At 39.9% G+C, this 16,643-nt stretch overlaps 1 protein-coding gene and 1 pseudogene across 1 annotated transcript; one reads left to right on the forward strand and one right to left on the reverse strand.

Moving 5' to 3' along the window:
* LOC110285983 overlaps nt 1-16,643 on the forward strand; it is a 214,154-nt pseudogene that overhangs the window by 85,214 nt on the left and 112,297 nt on the right.
* On the reverse strand, nt 218-11,543 carry LOC110285368 (membrane-spanning 4-domains subfamily A member 6D). The gene is made up of 7 exons (XM_021151464.1): nt 11,413-11,543; nt 9,931-10,093; nt 8,610-8,744; nt 6,463-6,519; nt 3,594-3,800; nt 1,581-1,682; nt 218-794 (listed from the first exon to the last, which is right to left on the reverse strand). The coding sequence occupies exons 2-7, from the start codon at nt 10,075-10,077 to the stop codon at nt 699-701; spliced, it is 744 nt and encodes a 247-aa protein (XP_021007123.1). The 5' UTR covers nt 10,078-10,093; nt 11,413-11,543; the 3' UTR covers nt 218-698.

The following is a 16,643-nucleotide window of genomic DNA, read 5'->3' on the forward strand; positions in this document are numbered from 1 at the left end:
GAGAGGAGAGGAGAGGAGAGGAGAGGAGAGGAGAGGAGAGAAGAGAAGAAGAAAGTTGTCCTTATTTTTTCTTAGTAAACACTGAGTATTTTTGGTTAGATTTTCTTTGAAACTTTTGGTAGCGCTTAGGAGGGAAGAAAGGTAGTTTATCTTGATGTGTCTATGTCAAGTGATCTGCCATGTGCTTAAATGCAAAAACAAAATTGTACAAATGAAATGTGGGATTATATAAAGACTTTATTTGGAGGCTAATGTTTTTTATGCTCTTTGAGACTTCATAAGAGGTGACTTGTCTTCATGTGCTTTGAATAAAATAGATGCCATGAAGTCCATGCCACACGCACAGAATATGATCTCAGACCCTAGTCAGTACCTCCTGCAGCCAAGTAACAAGGATAAGAAGAACTGTTGCCCATTGGCTCCACCATGATCCTATAAAACATTCTTCTAGTTTTTAGAGAAAATAATTGGGGCTCTTTGACCACTACATAAATTGAAATTTACAGGTCTGTGTTTTGACTGGAGTCAAATCAAGAGCATACTACTGAACCCAGCCAGTTAGTATGTTTTTCATGGTTGCTGATTAACCAATACACACATTAAGATATTAAGATATTAAGCATTGTTGTCACACAGTAAATGGCTTTTCTAAATCATGTTAAAGACAGATTTTCTGCTATATAACCTCTACTTAATTCTTATGAAGTCAATATGCTTTCATATGTAGGGTTACAAAGTGACTCTGAAGATACACTGGATTTATTCTTTGAGTTCTGAGACAGGAAAATTACATTCTAGAAAAAAAAGAAAACATATCAAGTGTCAGACTTTACTCAGATTTAACTGAATAATGTGAAGCTATTTACCTCCAGCTACAGATAAATAGATACAGTTATAAATATAATTTCCTTCCAAGTTTTACATAGGCTTCATCTTCATTGAAAGACGAGAACAGTTGTCTACTAACTTCCCAAAACTATTTCATGTTCATCACATTGTATTCATTCACAATGTATAATAAGACTTAGGCTGATGAAAAGTTTTCAGTTGAGTTAAGCTCTGTGTGACTTGATTTAACATATCCTTAGTATCTTTGAGGTAAGGAAGATTTTTAAGATCTCAAAGTGGGCTAAACACATTCAGTGTGCAACAAGCCATTGCCAGGTTAAGACTGTTAGAGAATAGTTACTCTTAGAGAAATTTTCCTGAGTAGAAGGGAGGCAGCTATGTTCTAGTTTGAGTGAGCAGTATAGTCAGGAATCCCTGACTATAGGCAAACTCAATGTAATGCCAAGAGATACATTTAACTTTCTCAAACTTATGATTGTTTATTTGGGGGGGAAAAAAGAACCAAGATATATGTGATATACAACTATTTCTTGTCCAGGTATTCCTTATCATCTATACTTCTGTCTCCTCTCTCCAATATCTACTAAGGACCCTCCCCATTAAAAAAAAACCAAACCACGTGGTATACATTTCACGATGGCTGATTATTCTGTCTGATATTCTTAGTGGCATTGACTAATATATCCCAGAGGAACACCAGGGAATATTCAAGCGGCCTCTAGCATACTTACCCCAGAAAAAGCAGAGCAGCTCTGTTTCCACCACAGCGTGGCAGTGAGGACAGCCAGGCTAAACTCCAACACAGTGCTGATTAGCATCAGTGAAAAGACTCCCTAAATTCAGGAGAAGAAAGGTCGATGTGACTGAGTCAGCTGAAGCCCTCATACCTGGGTGGGAGGTGACTGTAGAGATGAAACCATCTCCACCATCAGAAAGGGGAAAGGATCTTCCCAAACCTACAAACGGGCTAACGTTGTTGCCTTGTCCCTTCATTGCTTGGAGGAAGTGGGTGAAGATGACAAACTAAATCAACAAAGCCTTTTTCTGCCATTTCTCACCCTTCTTGGACATGGATTCTGACTACACTGTTCACTCAATGAGGAAGCAGAGAGGAGTAGTGACCCCAGGTCAGAGTCAACAGTTCCTGCTCTTGGCTCTCTTGATTAGTGTGGGGCTGGGCAAGTCTTTGATTTTCTAGCTTCTGTATGCTCTCTTATCTCACCTGTGTAGTATTTCCTCTGCAGAGACTTGTGAGGGTTAGTGAGATTCTGACCATGCAAGCAAACTCTGTAAAAGTCGGCATTGATAGAACCTTCTTCCTTAGGATGGATTTGTGTGTGTGTGTGTGTGTGTGTGTGTGTGTGTGTGTGTGTGATGGTGAAAAGGCAGAAAAGCAATCAAGTTTCTAAGTCTGTGACATCAAAAATCAACTCAAAGAAGGATCTAAGTGAAGAACGCATATCCCGTGACTCTGTCCCAAGGTCTTCATGAAGGTCGCTTGATAGGAAGGGAGATGAGTGTCACACTGTAAACTCTTCATTTATCTGCGCACACACACAGGTAGAAAAGAGACGGAGCATGCCTCCAGTACCTAGACACTGTCCCAGGAAATACACTCAAGCCAGTCTCTGACTTACAGTGTGAAACTATCCCATGATGCCATCATTCTTTGTGGTCCACCCAGATTCCTTACCCAATGCTTCTAAAATCAGGCATAGTTATTCCAGATGTTAATTTACTCACATTGTTATGTGTCTCTTTTAAAATAAATGCAAACTTTTTTTTAATTGTTGTGGTTTTCATAACTAAGGAAAACTCCCTGGGGCCCAGCTCCATAAGGAACTGAGAAAGCCTGGGGTTGAGAACTATTTGTAGCTTGTCCAGCTGTCTCTTGCTCATCTGACTTTTATGGTTACAGGACTATGGATGTGTTTCTGATAAGATGGAGGCTCTCACATCACTGCCAGTTACTCTTCTCCATTTCTCTGTATTTCTTTTTCTCCTCATTTAACAATCCCATCTCTTTGTGTTGTAATGAAAGCAGTCTTGAGCTCACCTCCACACGGGCTTGGTGCTCCTTGCTACTGTGATTACTGGAGGGAGTAGATGCCCTGACTTCCCCCTGCCCCCGCACTTCCCACGCTGTTTCTCAACTTGTGGCTGAGGTTTGCTTGGTTCACTTCATGCCTGTACCACATACATGCACCATGGTTCATGCATTTCCTGATCATCTGTTTTCTTTTATTTTGTTTTTTCTGGTATGCTTGCCTCTCTTCACTCACTACCCCATAAAGTAAGACTCTTGGTTTGACAACCTCATCCTTTATGCCTCTAAAACTGCATCCTTTATTCCTCTAATACCTTCTTAAGTCTTAGAAAATAGGGGTGGTCTTTATAGTTTTATCATCTACTTAATTTGGTAATTTCCCTCAATATTTTGCTATTACTACACGACCCAATCTGTGTAGAATTTTAACAATATGTTCATTCTTGCCTCTGTCTTCCATGACTCTGGCTTTATCCTAAATGTACAAGCAAGAGTTAGAATAAAAATAAAAATTTCCATGAAAATGCCACAATGAAACCAATTACTTTATATGTTAGTTTTAAAAACTAATAAATTAAAAACAAAAACAACAACAACAACAACAAAAGAATGAACAGAGTTTTGAATCAGGGAACAGAAGAAGTGTGCTGTCAAAAACATCTTTAAAACCTGGAACATTTCCTTTTGAAATACTTACAGTCAGAGCAGCTTTGGCCATGAAGCAGCTGTTTGATGGCTCAGGGCGAAAGTAATGATAAGGGTCTTGGGTTGTGTCTAGTTGTGTGAAAGCCAGATTACATTGCTGCAAGGCAGGCTCTAAAGCAGCCAAACTGACAGAGAGAATAATGATGCCTGTAAGAGCAGAGAGGACACTCAGGATGCTCAGGGCTAGGCTGCTGTGAACCTGGAATGACAACACACATCACATATGCCTCTTATTCACTACACTATAATAGGCCCAGCTGCTTGTCTCTTTCAGGATCTAAACCTACAATAGTTTATTTCTCAATGCCCTCTAGTGTCTGCAAACATATAAACCCAGAAGGTAAATTATGATTGAGTAAGTATGATCCCATGCCAGACAGCACTTCAGAGGCAGGGAAGAAAATATTGTCTATCAGCTTCATCTATGACTACAAGTAGCATCCTGTTAGATAAGCCTGAAAACTCTCCGATAGTGTGTAGCCAAAGGTGGGAGTGCAGAACCCAAATTTTCCCTATCTACCAATACCTTTATTGATACAGTTTGGATCTTGCATGCCTCCCCTACTCCCAAAACATTGTGTGGTGAAGACCTAATTTCCAGGTGGATGCTAGTGTAAAGTGGTAGAAACATTTGCCAGTGTAGCCTGATTGAAGATTTGTCATACCTTGTTTCCCAACATGCTCTGCCTCTCTAGTGGTTCCAAAGGAACAGATTCACACAGTCATGCATGAAGACTTCTTAAAACGTGAGCCCAAATAAACCTTTCTTCTTCATAAGTTGATTCATCCCATGTGTTTGTTGCAGAAAAGTAAATCTGACTTATATACTTAGAGACCTCCATGGAACCCCCAGGAACACACAAGAGTGGTAGGTAGAGTAGTCAATACTCCCACCACCTGGCATACAACCTCTCTCTCAAAAGCACATACACCTGAAGATAAATGCGAGGACATGGTTTGTAACATCAACCAGGCCCTGGGGTGTGCATAAGCACATGACTGGCTATGTTAAGGGTAAGGTACAGAAGACTCTATCCTTTGTCAAAAGAGGACAAAGAATAATACAATATGAACACAAACAGTGAGAGGAAGAAAGAAAGCAGTCAAGACTGGGTGAATGTCAAGACACAAGACCAGATATCCCCAGACTTAGTGTTCTCAAGTAGTCAGTTCCTCAGTGACTGTCTGCTGCCACCCTGGATCTCATGCTATACCATTCACAATGTAGGGAGATAAATAAACTGGTCTCAGAAGCAGCTTTCTTTCTTCCTTAGTTTATCAAATGTGAGAATTGAGCTAAGACTTCCTACAGGTTATAGATATATGTATGAAGGTAACAGAATATACCCAACTGTCATATATTAGAGTGTGATTTGGCCTGATAGGCTACTTTTCTTTTCAGGATTAAATAGATCACTTAGTTCTGATGCTTTGAAACACTAACAAGTCATACTCATTAACTTCTTGATCAATAGTCACAATTGGCATGCTGAAAGTGAGTCCTGACAAAAGTGTCGTAATTCATGTGTTATAGTTTAAATGTGGAAGAAAACTCCTCATGTGAACAACATCTAATCTGTTTTCTTAAGTTCTTCATTTAGTGGGTGAAATTATACAGTAAACTCACAACAGATGTACCTTTTCTATAAGCCTTTTCATTCCACCACTGATAAAAATTTAATATTTTGTGGAAGAATTTTTGTTGTTTTGACAAAGTGTCTCATGTGATCAGCTTGAGGGAATAATGAAATATTTTGTCTCATGCCATGGATCAGACCATAATCATGGAGAGGTATAGAGGAATTTTTATCCAACAACATAGCTGCTTTGGCAAGGGATCACATCCAAAGACCTAGCTCTGTGTAAACTGGCTGGAATGCAGACATGTCCTCAGTACACACATTTAAAGATAGAATTATTTTGTAGAGTGAAGCAGCATATTTGAAAGTGATGACTAATTGAGAGGTAGACAAAGTGATGAATCAGAGAAAGATTTGACAGAAAGAGTTGGGGAAACCCAGCTCTCATGAGAGCAGCACAAAGAAAGAATCTATTTAAGAGCAGTGCAGGAAGGGAGCATCAGTCACTTGAGACAGTGCACTGAGAGCAGTGAATGGTGTTGAGTTCATTCATGAGTTCATGTAGTTCAATGCAGGTCAGCAGAGGCAGCTGAAGACAGAGAATAAGAAGGAGCCAGATTAGAGCAAATTGCCAAAGTTAGTTTAAGGCCAAGCAAAGCAATTCAGCTAGAAGACAGATTAAATCAGTCAGTTTGCAGAGGAATTTGAGCCAAAACAGCTGAGTTAAACTGGCCAGCCAGAGTTCAGAAAGAACTAGAAAAGGTGAGCTTATTCAGCAGTAAGCTTCCAAGATGACAATTGTACCAGGTGAATAAAAGTTACATTTACAGAGAGGAGTTGGCAAAGCAGAAAAAGATCACATGCTGATGAAAGACAAAGAGGAAAAAAGGTTTTTTTTTCCCCCTTTTGCTTCCTTTTAGACCATCTGAATCTTCAGCTTATAAACGGCTCCAGAGGTATGACTACTAATCTCCTAGGTATGCCCTAATGCAATGAAATTGATGATACCAGAGCCTGTTATTTATAGACAGCAGATTTTTTTTCATGAGATTCTTGGTCTCTGATTGTTAATATCATATAGGCTTTTGGGCACCAGGGCAGGAAAAACACACTCTGTACGGGGTTACAGAGAATTCAGAGTAAGCTCCTAAGTCTAAGAAATAGCTTCTAACTTTGAATATGGAGAAACTGGCTTAGGATTTTTTGGGGGGAATGGGGGCTTGGAAGTGTTCTTACTAAGTTCCATCTCCATTAGTTGTAGGTTATAGCTCTTGTACTCACCAAAGGCTTAGTCATCTTTTTCTCTGTGATAATAGACAGAATTCCAGAGATGGCAAACTGCTCAGGGAAGACAAAAACATTGTCAAGTCATCTTGCAAGTATAGAATAACTGCAGTGTTAGTATCTGGGGCCTATGAAGCACTCCAATGGGAAAAGCTCTGGTAAAAACTGACCGGTGATTTTAGACACATGTAGATGCATAGATGTTCTCCTTGCCCATGTGATACATAGAAAGTTTTTGAGAAAAGATAGATTTGAGCTTGAATCTATACCCTTAAAATTAATGAGCACCTTAAAAGATAGCAATGAGTATTTTTATGGGAAAGAAAATTTTGGGAGTCTAATCTTTGAATAAAAATACAAGATAATAGTTTAGAATGAAAAGTACCAAGAAATTGCAGTTTTGGATCTGTATCTCCATTAATAAAGGAATATCATTTACTTGGTGGCATACATTAAACCACATTTAAATATCTGAGCAAATCCCATGCTGAGTAATGTTTTTCAAGTGCTGTCATACTCAGTGTGCTAGTATTTTGATGAAGAATTTTGAAATTACATTCTTGAGAATTTCACCTGTAATTTCCTTTTCTTGTAATACCTTTGTTTGGCTTTTGTGCAAGAATAAGACTAGCTTGAAATGGCTTCTGAAGTGTATCCTTCAAATTTTTTAAGAGTTTGAAAATAATATCTACTTGTTCCTTAAAGAAAAAACAGGATCCAATTTGTTAACTGCAGAGCAAGATCTGAAAACCAGCTCTTATCTGGACACCAGGTGAATGAGAACAAAAGGCAGGAGGGCTAGATGGTGTGAACTCTTTCTTAAACACTGTTCAGAAAGTCAAGCAAAATATGTTCTCAGACTCAGTAGATTTAAGAAAGTTAAGTAATAGAACGTTTCTGAAGATGAATTTTAAAATGCAAGACCATCTGATGTTTCAGTCTCCAGAATTTATCAATGTGCCCATACACATAATTCCTTTTCTTGGTGATGTTGAGGGTTAAATCCAGCCCCTCATACATACTACTCCAGTGGTCTACTGTTGAGCTTCTGCATCAGCTCTAAGTGTGTGTTCTTAAAGTTAAACTAAAAGTAACTCAATGACTTTTCCCATGGGAACAATGCTGATTGACATGAGAAGACCACAGAATGAAAAGGAAGAAAACTTGAAGAATAAAGACAACACCACAACTCCATGCAGAGGGTTACTTCAGCAGTGAAATGGTGTTGACAGCATGAATCTTTCACATGATCTGACAGAATGGCACTTCCCCTCTCTCATCTCCTATTCATTCATTATCCTGGCCTCAATTAGATCTGCAAACAGTCCACAAAATGTTGGCCAACGACTATCAAAGTCATCAAGTAAAGTCACCATAAGGAAAACATAAGAGGTTTAGATGAGGAAGTCAGGAGAAAACCAAGAAGGGACAACAACTAAGGGTTCTAGAATGGACCCTGGGACAAAGGAAGAATATTCATGGACAATGGATGAAGTCAATGTATTGGCCTCACTAACGCAGAAATCATTGACACAACAGATCTGTGGATGAATCAAAGGAAGAAATGTAGGAAGGAAAAAAAACCTGTAACTGAGCTGTAATAATCAGATGGGAAGCCACAGTGACATGAAAACTCAATTCTGAGTGAAATTCATCTACATCAGTCTACAGGAGAGCCATCCTCTGAGAAAAGGACCTTCATGACCTCCTCACCCCAAACATGAAGCAGGCTCAGAGGAATATCCAGTCTATCACCCTGAATGCCTCTAACAAAGTCAGATCCTAAAAACGAAAGTGTTCTTTTCCTCAGTGCGGTCCACTGTATGACCTTGCACGAAACAGAAAGTTCTAGATCATTTGGGTGCCACTTCCTAGACTTTTCCCTAAAGCCTGGAAGCCACTAAACTCATGAGCTCAAGAGATGTCATGAAGGTGTAATATTGACAAGAAATATTTATTTGAGCTACATGAAAATACTTTCAAGATGACATAACGGCTGCCCTTCCACACTAAGACCTTCTCTGATAACAGACAGAAGAACAAGGTCTACCATTGACCTCTTTTTCACAGTATACAGAAATGCAGCTAGATGAAAACTCCCTTCTGTAGCCTCCCCATCTTATTCCCCACAGAAGTCTACTTACAAACAAAGCTCCTACAAATGGGTAGCCAGATTCTAACAGGACGGAAAACACTGAGGTAAAGTGTACATTGGAGGGAACAGATGCCAAAATGATTCCCAGAGCCAACACCATCACAGCACACATGATCTGGATTGCCTGTTGAGTGAGAGAAGGGAGATGGTGATTAAACCAGCAATGACAAGAAGGACCTCTCCACTTTTCCCATGGTGCCCGTGCATTGTCATCTTCTACAACATCCCAGTGAGCACACAGACACTGTACAAGCTCTGCAGTGAGAGAGGAAAGTTCATTCTGGCATGGATGTAGTTCTGCCAGAACGTTGAGTCACCTTCAATTATTTCTGTCATGCTCATGACCCCTTCTGGCATCTTCTGGCTGAGGCTGAGTGCATAGTTAGCAAGTCTCCTGCTCCCTCTTGTGGGAGGAAGAGATATCTGAAAGCCCACTCACTGAGAACTAGAATGTGGAAACCTCTCCACACATCAAGCAGATCCCACAGAACACCACATAGGACTAGCCTCTCTGCCCTGCTCCACAGCACCTTCAGTCCAGGTGCCCGGTCTGGTGATCCCTTGCCTCTATATTAAAAGGGAAATTTTATCTTCCTGATGCCCTTCTTTACCTCACAGACTCACAACTGTTGTAATTTTGATTAAGCAAATTTATAAATGTTTTGTTACATGAGCTTCAAAGAAATCCAGAGAATTGAATGTATGTCCAAGCTAAGACCATCAGTTCCATTAAGTTTTGGGACTGAGTAACACAGAGGCCCATGCAGTGTGTTTCATAGAAACAACACTGACAAAACACCTTCATCTTTCCTCATAGCACAAAATATATGTTCTTTCTCATCTCCCTGTACCTAAAAGTCTTGTTAGTATGTCCTGGAGGAGCACAGAGAAACAAACCAATGGTCTTTTTTTTTTTTATCATCTCTTCTCACTAAAGAGGAGAAGGATGTTCTGCACTCAATGAGCACATAGAATGTAGCTACAAATGTTTTCATAAATAAAATACTTAGCAAGTACTATCCAAAAATAATAATGATAAAAAAAGAAATAACAAAATCTTGATGGCTGCTGGAATAAGATCATTGAATTACAGCACAAGCACATTAAAACAAGGTAAATACTTGCCAGTTTGTGGAAAGTCTTAGAGATGTAAGCAGCATTCCCAGGGGCTTCCACCAGTCTACAGACCACTCTGTGATCACTCTGTCAAAACTTAAGGCTTCCCACCCCTAAATTTATCTCTGGTCCTAATACATAGAGCCTCACCCTCTGCCCTCCACCCACCCCAGGGTGTTCTGTGTGGAATTTACCGCCATCACTTTGATCTCAGACTTTAGATGTTTCTTCAGGCTGTCTTGGCTCTGGTGGGAAGGCTGGGGTTTGTCTGTTTGGGGAATGCTGATTCCATTTGGTGAAATCACTGTGACAGTCTCACTGGTCACTACTTGTGGAATCATGATGGAGCTCCCACGGCTGGAAGAGAAAATGGACTCAGCTCTTACAAAGAACTGCACACCCATCTTCCCACTCTCAAATCTGTAGGTGAGTACCTTACTGCATTCTTGACTTATCCTCCAAGGGAAGAAACTAGAAGACTAAAGAAAATGTAAAATCCCAAACCTTAGATTCAGAAGGATTTTTTTTTCTGCTTGAGATAGAGGGTTGTTTTTAGACAATGATTATATACATGACATGACAACAACTCCCACTGATCCCAGTGAACAAAGCCAATTGTTCACATAAAACTTGTAGATTGGAACTCTTGAAATGACTCAGCAAATAAAGGCATTTGACTTCAAGCCTGAAGGTCTGAGTTCAATCTGCTGGACCCATGGAGCAGGAGAGATCCATTGCAAGCTATCTGTGACCTGCATATTTGCCTTAACACACATTCACTTGCATGCATACACACATATACACACAAATAACCATAATAAAAAAGACTTTCAAAATGTAGCATTCATTTCCTAGTTGCTATCATGTTTGAGTGCATTGTCCCTTATTTTGATGAGTTTTATCCTCAAGTTGTTCTACCAGTCTTGAGAAACTACTGAGAACTATTTGTTCATTGTTTGTCTCATAGTATTATTTCCAGCATATTTTATCATAGTTTAGAACCCTCACAGTAATTCTATTTGTTAGTAATGTCATAATCAAAAATGAATTTCAGAGGTAAATTTTGATTCATGTGTGAAAATAACACATGATTTTATAATGACATAGGCTTGATGCTAAATAGATATTTAAAGTTTTCGTTATTAACCAGTTGCCTACACACAGTTGGGTGCTGGATCCCAACTGTCTCTGTCTCTGGTTCCTCACCCTATTTTCCCACCTGGCTGTGGCAGCCTGTGTCTAAGTTTCCTCAGTGTGGAGAAGCACCTGAATGCAGAGTGCGAAGCCCTGGAGTTGTAACCTGAGGCTCAAGGTTAGAACTGTGCCCTTGTTAGAAAGGACCAAGTTGCCTGTGGAATTGGTTTCTGAGCTCAGTTTGCCTCTCTTTTCTTTTCCACTCTCAGACCTTAGACTGCCTAATTAGTGAATGGCCTAAAAGCCTTTGCAGGTACAAGAGCTCTGCTTTTGTTAATTACATGACCTTAGGACAGTGACCACCAAGATCATGGAACTAAAAACAGCCAGGACCGATATAAACCCAATACCCATTCCGTTTGCCCATTTAGTTCTGAAGTGTCCCAGTGTCTCCATTGCTTCCATAAGCACCAGCAATCTCTTACAGTGCAATCCCAGAAATAGAGTGCTGTACAGAGGAATTTCTCTTCAGGGTTGCCTACCTGAGCCTGTGCGCCTTGTCACCCAGTCACTTCCAGCGGAGCTCTCAGAAACCCCAAGAGCTTTAACTATGGGTTTTCTCAGTCTGATCCTTGGTTCCTTCTTGTGAACTTCTAACTGTCCCAGCCCTTCCTTCTTCTGTGCTCACTGCACAGGAAGTGGCGCTTACAGTCTGGACATGTGAATGTGTCTTTACTTCCTTTTTCATAAACTTCCAGTAACTAGGAAAATGACTAATTGGACTAGTTCTGGGAGACTTGTAGGTTACTTTTCCTTCCCATAAAATATCATCATGACAGCACTGACATTTTTATCACTGGATTGAATTTTGCGTCTCTCTAATTATCCTAGATCTAGAATACACATTCAGTGGCAGAGCTGAACCTGCTGAGGATCTCAGAGACCCTAATTTCTGATCTGATCCTCAGTGTGCATTATGCTTACGTGTCTATTGGGTGCCAATGAACAGAGTGAACCAAGTTGTTATGAAAACTGACAAAGGTGTTCTTCCGAGCTGGTTTGCTTCTGCAAAGGATAGCATTGCCTCCAGATCCTGACTTAGTGTCAGTGGAGTTCTGCACATTCCATGTTGGCCCACAATGATATGAGTATCACAAAATCAAGCAGTGAGCACAGAAGAAGGAAGGGCTGGGACAGTTAGAAGTTCACAAGAAGGAACCAAGGATCAGACTGTTCTTCCCAAACTTATGAGTCATGAAAGTTGTGGCAGAGATGGAACAAGGAAGATGAACAGAGTTGGATATCATATTCCCCAAGGCCAGTGATCTTGTGGTGTTAAGTAGAATGTCAGTCAGAGTAGCTTTTCTCAGCTCTGTAACTACTCCATGCTAGAGGGATCATGCATGGGGTTAAAAACTAAAATCTACAGGTAAATAAATAATATGCTACATTTTCAAAGGCTTTAATCAATGAACTTAAAATATTTAATGATTTCTGCAAAGCTCAAAAATCTAGATCACTATTAGAATACAACTAAGTCTTTCTTTTGTAGTTAGAGATGGATTCCTGATGTGTTTTCAGTACCCCAGAGAAATTTATTGTAATAAGATGTTGGAATAAAAGCTAGAAACCTCTAGAAGTCTCAACATCATGGAATGTTCTATGTGGTGGCATCTTTTGAAACAGGGATTGTGGAAAGAGCAGCTTTTCTTTAGCAGTTGTGCCACCATTAATGTCAGGATGTCATTCAACACTCTTCACTAATATTTTCTCTTCATTTGTGTGGGGCACACCTGTGCATAAAATGTGATACCACTTCTGTGATATGGTCAGTGTCTTAACCAGAATTCTCTAGAGGGACAGAACTGAGAGAATGAATATATATGTATGTATGTATCTCATTACGGATGGTTGTGAGCCACCATGTGGTGGCTGGGATTTGAACTCAGTACCTTCAGAAGAGCAGTCAGTCCTCTTAACTGCTGAGCTATCTCTCCAGCCCTCACAAAAAAAGATTAATCACTATATTGATCGGTTGACTTTGATTCTATCATAGAGGATATTATTATACATGAACCTAGAATAATTAGGTGTGCCAATTCAAAGAAAAAAAAAACTCAAAGAACTTGACATCTTTGCTTCCCTATTTTCTCAAAGTACACTATCATTCATTCTAAACTATCTATTCTACACTATCATTCTACACTATCATTCATTTCTAAAGTAAAGAAATGAATTCTGCCCTGTGAGCATGAAAGAGAACCAGAATCTCTATAGGACATGGCAATCCACCCAACAGCACAAGCATAGCCTACAACTTATAAGCAAGCACTTGACAAAACTATATCCCTATCTTGACACATGGACTCTGAGAGTCAATAAAGATATGGGGGTTTATTTAAGTTTCTAGGTTTGTGTAACTGATTAATATGCAATAGAAAATGCTTGAACCAAGCCTACCAGGGTTCCAACAGGTCACTTTGCATCTAAGGAAAGAGGGGGACACATCAACACAGGTGTCTACTGATCTTGATCACAAAGAATTCCTACCCTAAAAATAAAATCATACTGAGGAATGTAAGAAATGGAAGTCCAAGTTCCGAACATATCCTCTAGATCACAAGACCCAAAGAGAAAAGGCCCTGGCCAAAGTCTGGAAGTGTGATTCTTTGTTGACTGTGCCCCGGACTACTCGCTGCCCAACCCTGCCTGCCCTTGGGGGTTGGAGGTAAGGTGACACGGAATCAACAACACAGAGGTCCCAGGTGCCATTCCTCCTACAACTCTTGGTATAGCCTAACTCCTAGCCAGTTTTGGCCTCTTGAATGTCACTTGTTCTTTCACTTTTTCACAGATCCCTAGTCCCAAGCTCAATACGCTCTCATGCCAGCAGAGAAATTGAATGTGAAAGTGCTGTAAACTTGGTAAGAGAAGCCAATTCTCTCCAAATGATTGTCATATTGATCCTACTATGGCCTGAAATTCTGCATAGCTGAAATAATACAGTCCCACATTTGATTGTAGAAAGAGAACAGTCTCTCAAGTTGGCCTTCTAGCCTAGCTCCAGAATATGGGCTGTGGATGGTCCAGCTATACAGCATAGGATTTTCTACTTTGCAGATGGGATAAAGATTTATTTATTTGTTTTTGTTTGTTTGCTTTTTGTTCTTTTTTTATCAAATGACATGGACAAATTATCTTGTCCTGTTCAGGACTTCCAGGGGCTAGAAAGAAAGCTTCATTGATAAAGCACTTGCAAGAGGGACTTGGGTTTGACCCACATGAAAAAGGCAAGCATGGTTGTGCCTTGTAATCCTGGAGAGGCAGAGACAGGTAGATACCTAGATCTCACTAGCCAAACAACCTATTGGCAAGCTCAAGATCCAAGATGGATGGATAGTTCCTGAAGGATAAAAACTGAGGTTAATATCTGGCTGCAACACATGTGCATACACACACACATGCATAAATATACATATATACCTATACACACCAATACACACCTACATACTTTTACAATATTATACACACAAATACACACACACACACACATCCTATAGGGGATTGATTAGAATAATGTCTAATGCATGGCTGCTTAGGGGAGAGGTTCTCTGCCTGCTAGATAGTTTTTGGTAGAAGTAAATGGCATGTGCCAAACAAATTACACCATGCAGCAGGTCTCACGTGGGAGGTTTATCTGAAGGTGAAATAGAGGCAGCCTCTGGGAGAGGGAGGGGGCAGGAAGAACGAGGTTTTTATTGGGCCCATGATACATTCACAAAGGGACATGCAACAGGGGCCATGGCACATGTGGAAAGGAACAAACATAGGAGCGAAGCTGTAACCTCATGGGCCTCTAGAGATGACAAGTCTTATACCTGGGTCCTTCGAGGGCTGGCTGTAAAGATGCCTAATTGTCCTGAAGTCACTTCTAGCTGTCCATGGATGTGTCTGATTGCCAACAATTTTCAACTTGGTTTTAGCTGAACTCTCCTCTTCCAGGGGCTGCAGAAGAAGGCCTGTCAAATGCTGAGGAAATTTTATTTATTCCTCTTACTTCAGAAATATAGAAGCAGACACAAAATAGGAAACTAAAGCCAAGGAACTAAGATGAATCTAGTTTCATTGTCTCAGTTACTGTATTTACCACCTGGTGGCTGATGTGCTCTCATCCCACCATCTTTGAACTTGCATCTAGAAGGCTGCCTACAGCCATGCATACATGATTCTGCACGATGACCAGTCATATACCTGGGCAGAGAGGCCTGCCTGTAACAGACAAGCATACCCTTGTATTCATCTTTGGTCAGTCAGGGTGCCTTTAGAGAAATGGTGTGCAAGAATGAGTGAAATGTTTTCCCTGCCTCTTCTGTGTGACTGACAGTTCTGGGTGATTTGAATGAGAGGTTAAATGAATCTGATGTTACCAGCAAAGCCTCACAGGGTGCTTCCGTCTGTTCAGCTTTAAATGTAGGAGGGAAATATTTTCTGCCACACAATTGAAGTCCTGACTTCTGGAAACATTTCATTTATTCAGTCACTCGGCTGAGATTTACTCACCAATTTCAGAGTTTTTTCCTAGATGCTAGAATTAGAGTGGCATGCAAAAAAAATAATTCTAGACCTCTTAAGGAAGACAAATAAGAAAATGAGAAATGCGATGCCCCAGTGTAGGGGAATGCAAGGATGGGGAGGCGGGGGGGGGCACCCTCATAGAAACAGGGGAAGGGAGGATGGGATAGGGAGTCTCGGAGGGAGGAGGGGAACCGGGAAAGAGGATAACATCTGAAATGTAAATAAAGAAAATATCCAATAAAAATAGGAAAAACGAAAGTGAGAAATGTATTGTTCATTAGGATTTCATGATTAGAACAGCTTTCAACTCAGCCTCATCTCCGAAGCTTTCCATCATGTTTCTGTAATTCATTTTTGTTACTTAATAAAATTATTTAATCAGATTTACACTTGTTAAATTTTGAAGAAAGTCTGGTGCATTCTAAATAAAAAATGTATCATGTTTCTGTTATCTTAATTGGCAAATGATAATTATGTACATATTGGAGTATGTTGAGCTTTGATGTCTCTGGGGTGACTTATGAGGATAAATAAAGTGCCCATCTAGTCAACTGATTTTAATGAGATATTTAAAATCTACTATTTTAAGTTTCTAAACATTTTTATTTGGGAAATGATGACCAGACTGTACAATATGATTCTAAATATGATTCTAAATATTCAACATCTTATGTTGTTGAAACTTTACATTCCTTAGACAAGTAGTTCTTCATTTCATACCCCCAGAACTTCTGGCCACCATAACTTGGCTTCTTTCCGTCCTCCAAGTTTGCTTCATTAGATAAGGATATGATGCTCACACAGTGTTATTCTCTCTGTGCCTGGCTGATTTCACTCGGCATGTGGTACAGATAGATGCACTAAGGAATACAGTTTAGCATAAAATAGTAATTTAGTCCTATTGCTAAATGTTGAAATTGTGATTGCAGACATAACATCCACATTCATATCTTCTAATAGAAATGACTAACGGGTCCTCACATCAGATGGACATGATGGTATTTGCCTATAATACTAGATATTTGGAAGGCTTAAGCCTTACAAGTTCAAAGCCTGTCTGGGCTGTAGAGAATAAATATAATACCAGACTGGACAATTCAATGAGATCCTGGTTCAAAATAAAAATTAAAATGAGAACTGAAAATACAACTCAGGGTATAGTGTTTGCCTTCCCTCTGTCAGGTCCTAGAAACAATCC

This window comes from Mus caroli, chromosome 19 (genome assembly GCF_900094665.2).
Source record: "Mus caroli chromosome 19, CAROLI_EIJ_v1.1, whole genome shotgun sequence".
Taxonomy (NCBI): domain Eukaryota; kingdom Metazoa; phylum Chordata; class Mammalia; order Rodentia; family Muridae; genus Mus; species Mus caroli.

Coding starts and splice junctions, on each gene's coding strand:
- LOC110285368 (XM_021151464.1), bottom strand. CDS start 10,077: ATGATTCCACAAGTAGTGACCAGTGAGACTGTCACAGTGATTTCACCA. Junction 6,520..8,609: donor CATTTGTAGGAGCTTTGTTT/GTAAGTAGACTT, acceptor TTCCCTGAGCAG/TTTGCCATCTCTGGAATTCT. Junction 795..1,580: donor GCTGCTCTGCTTTTTCTGGG/GTAAGTATGCTA, acceptor TTTTTTTTCTAG/AATGTAATTTTCCTGTCTCA.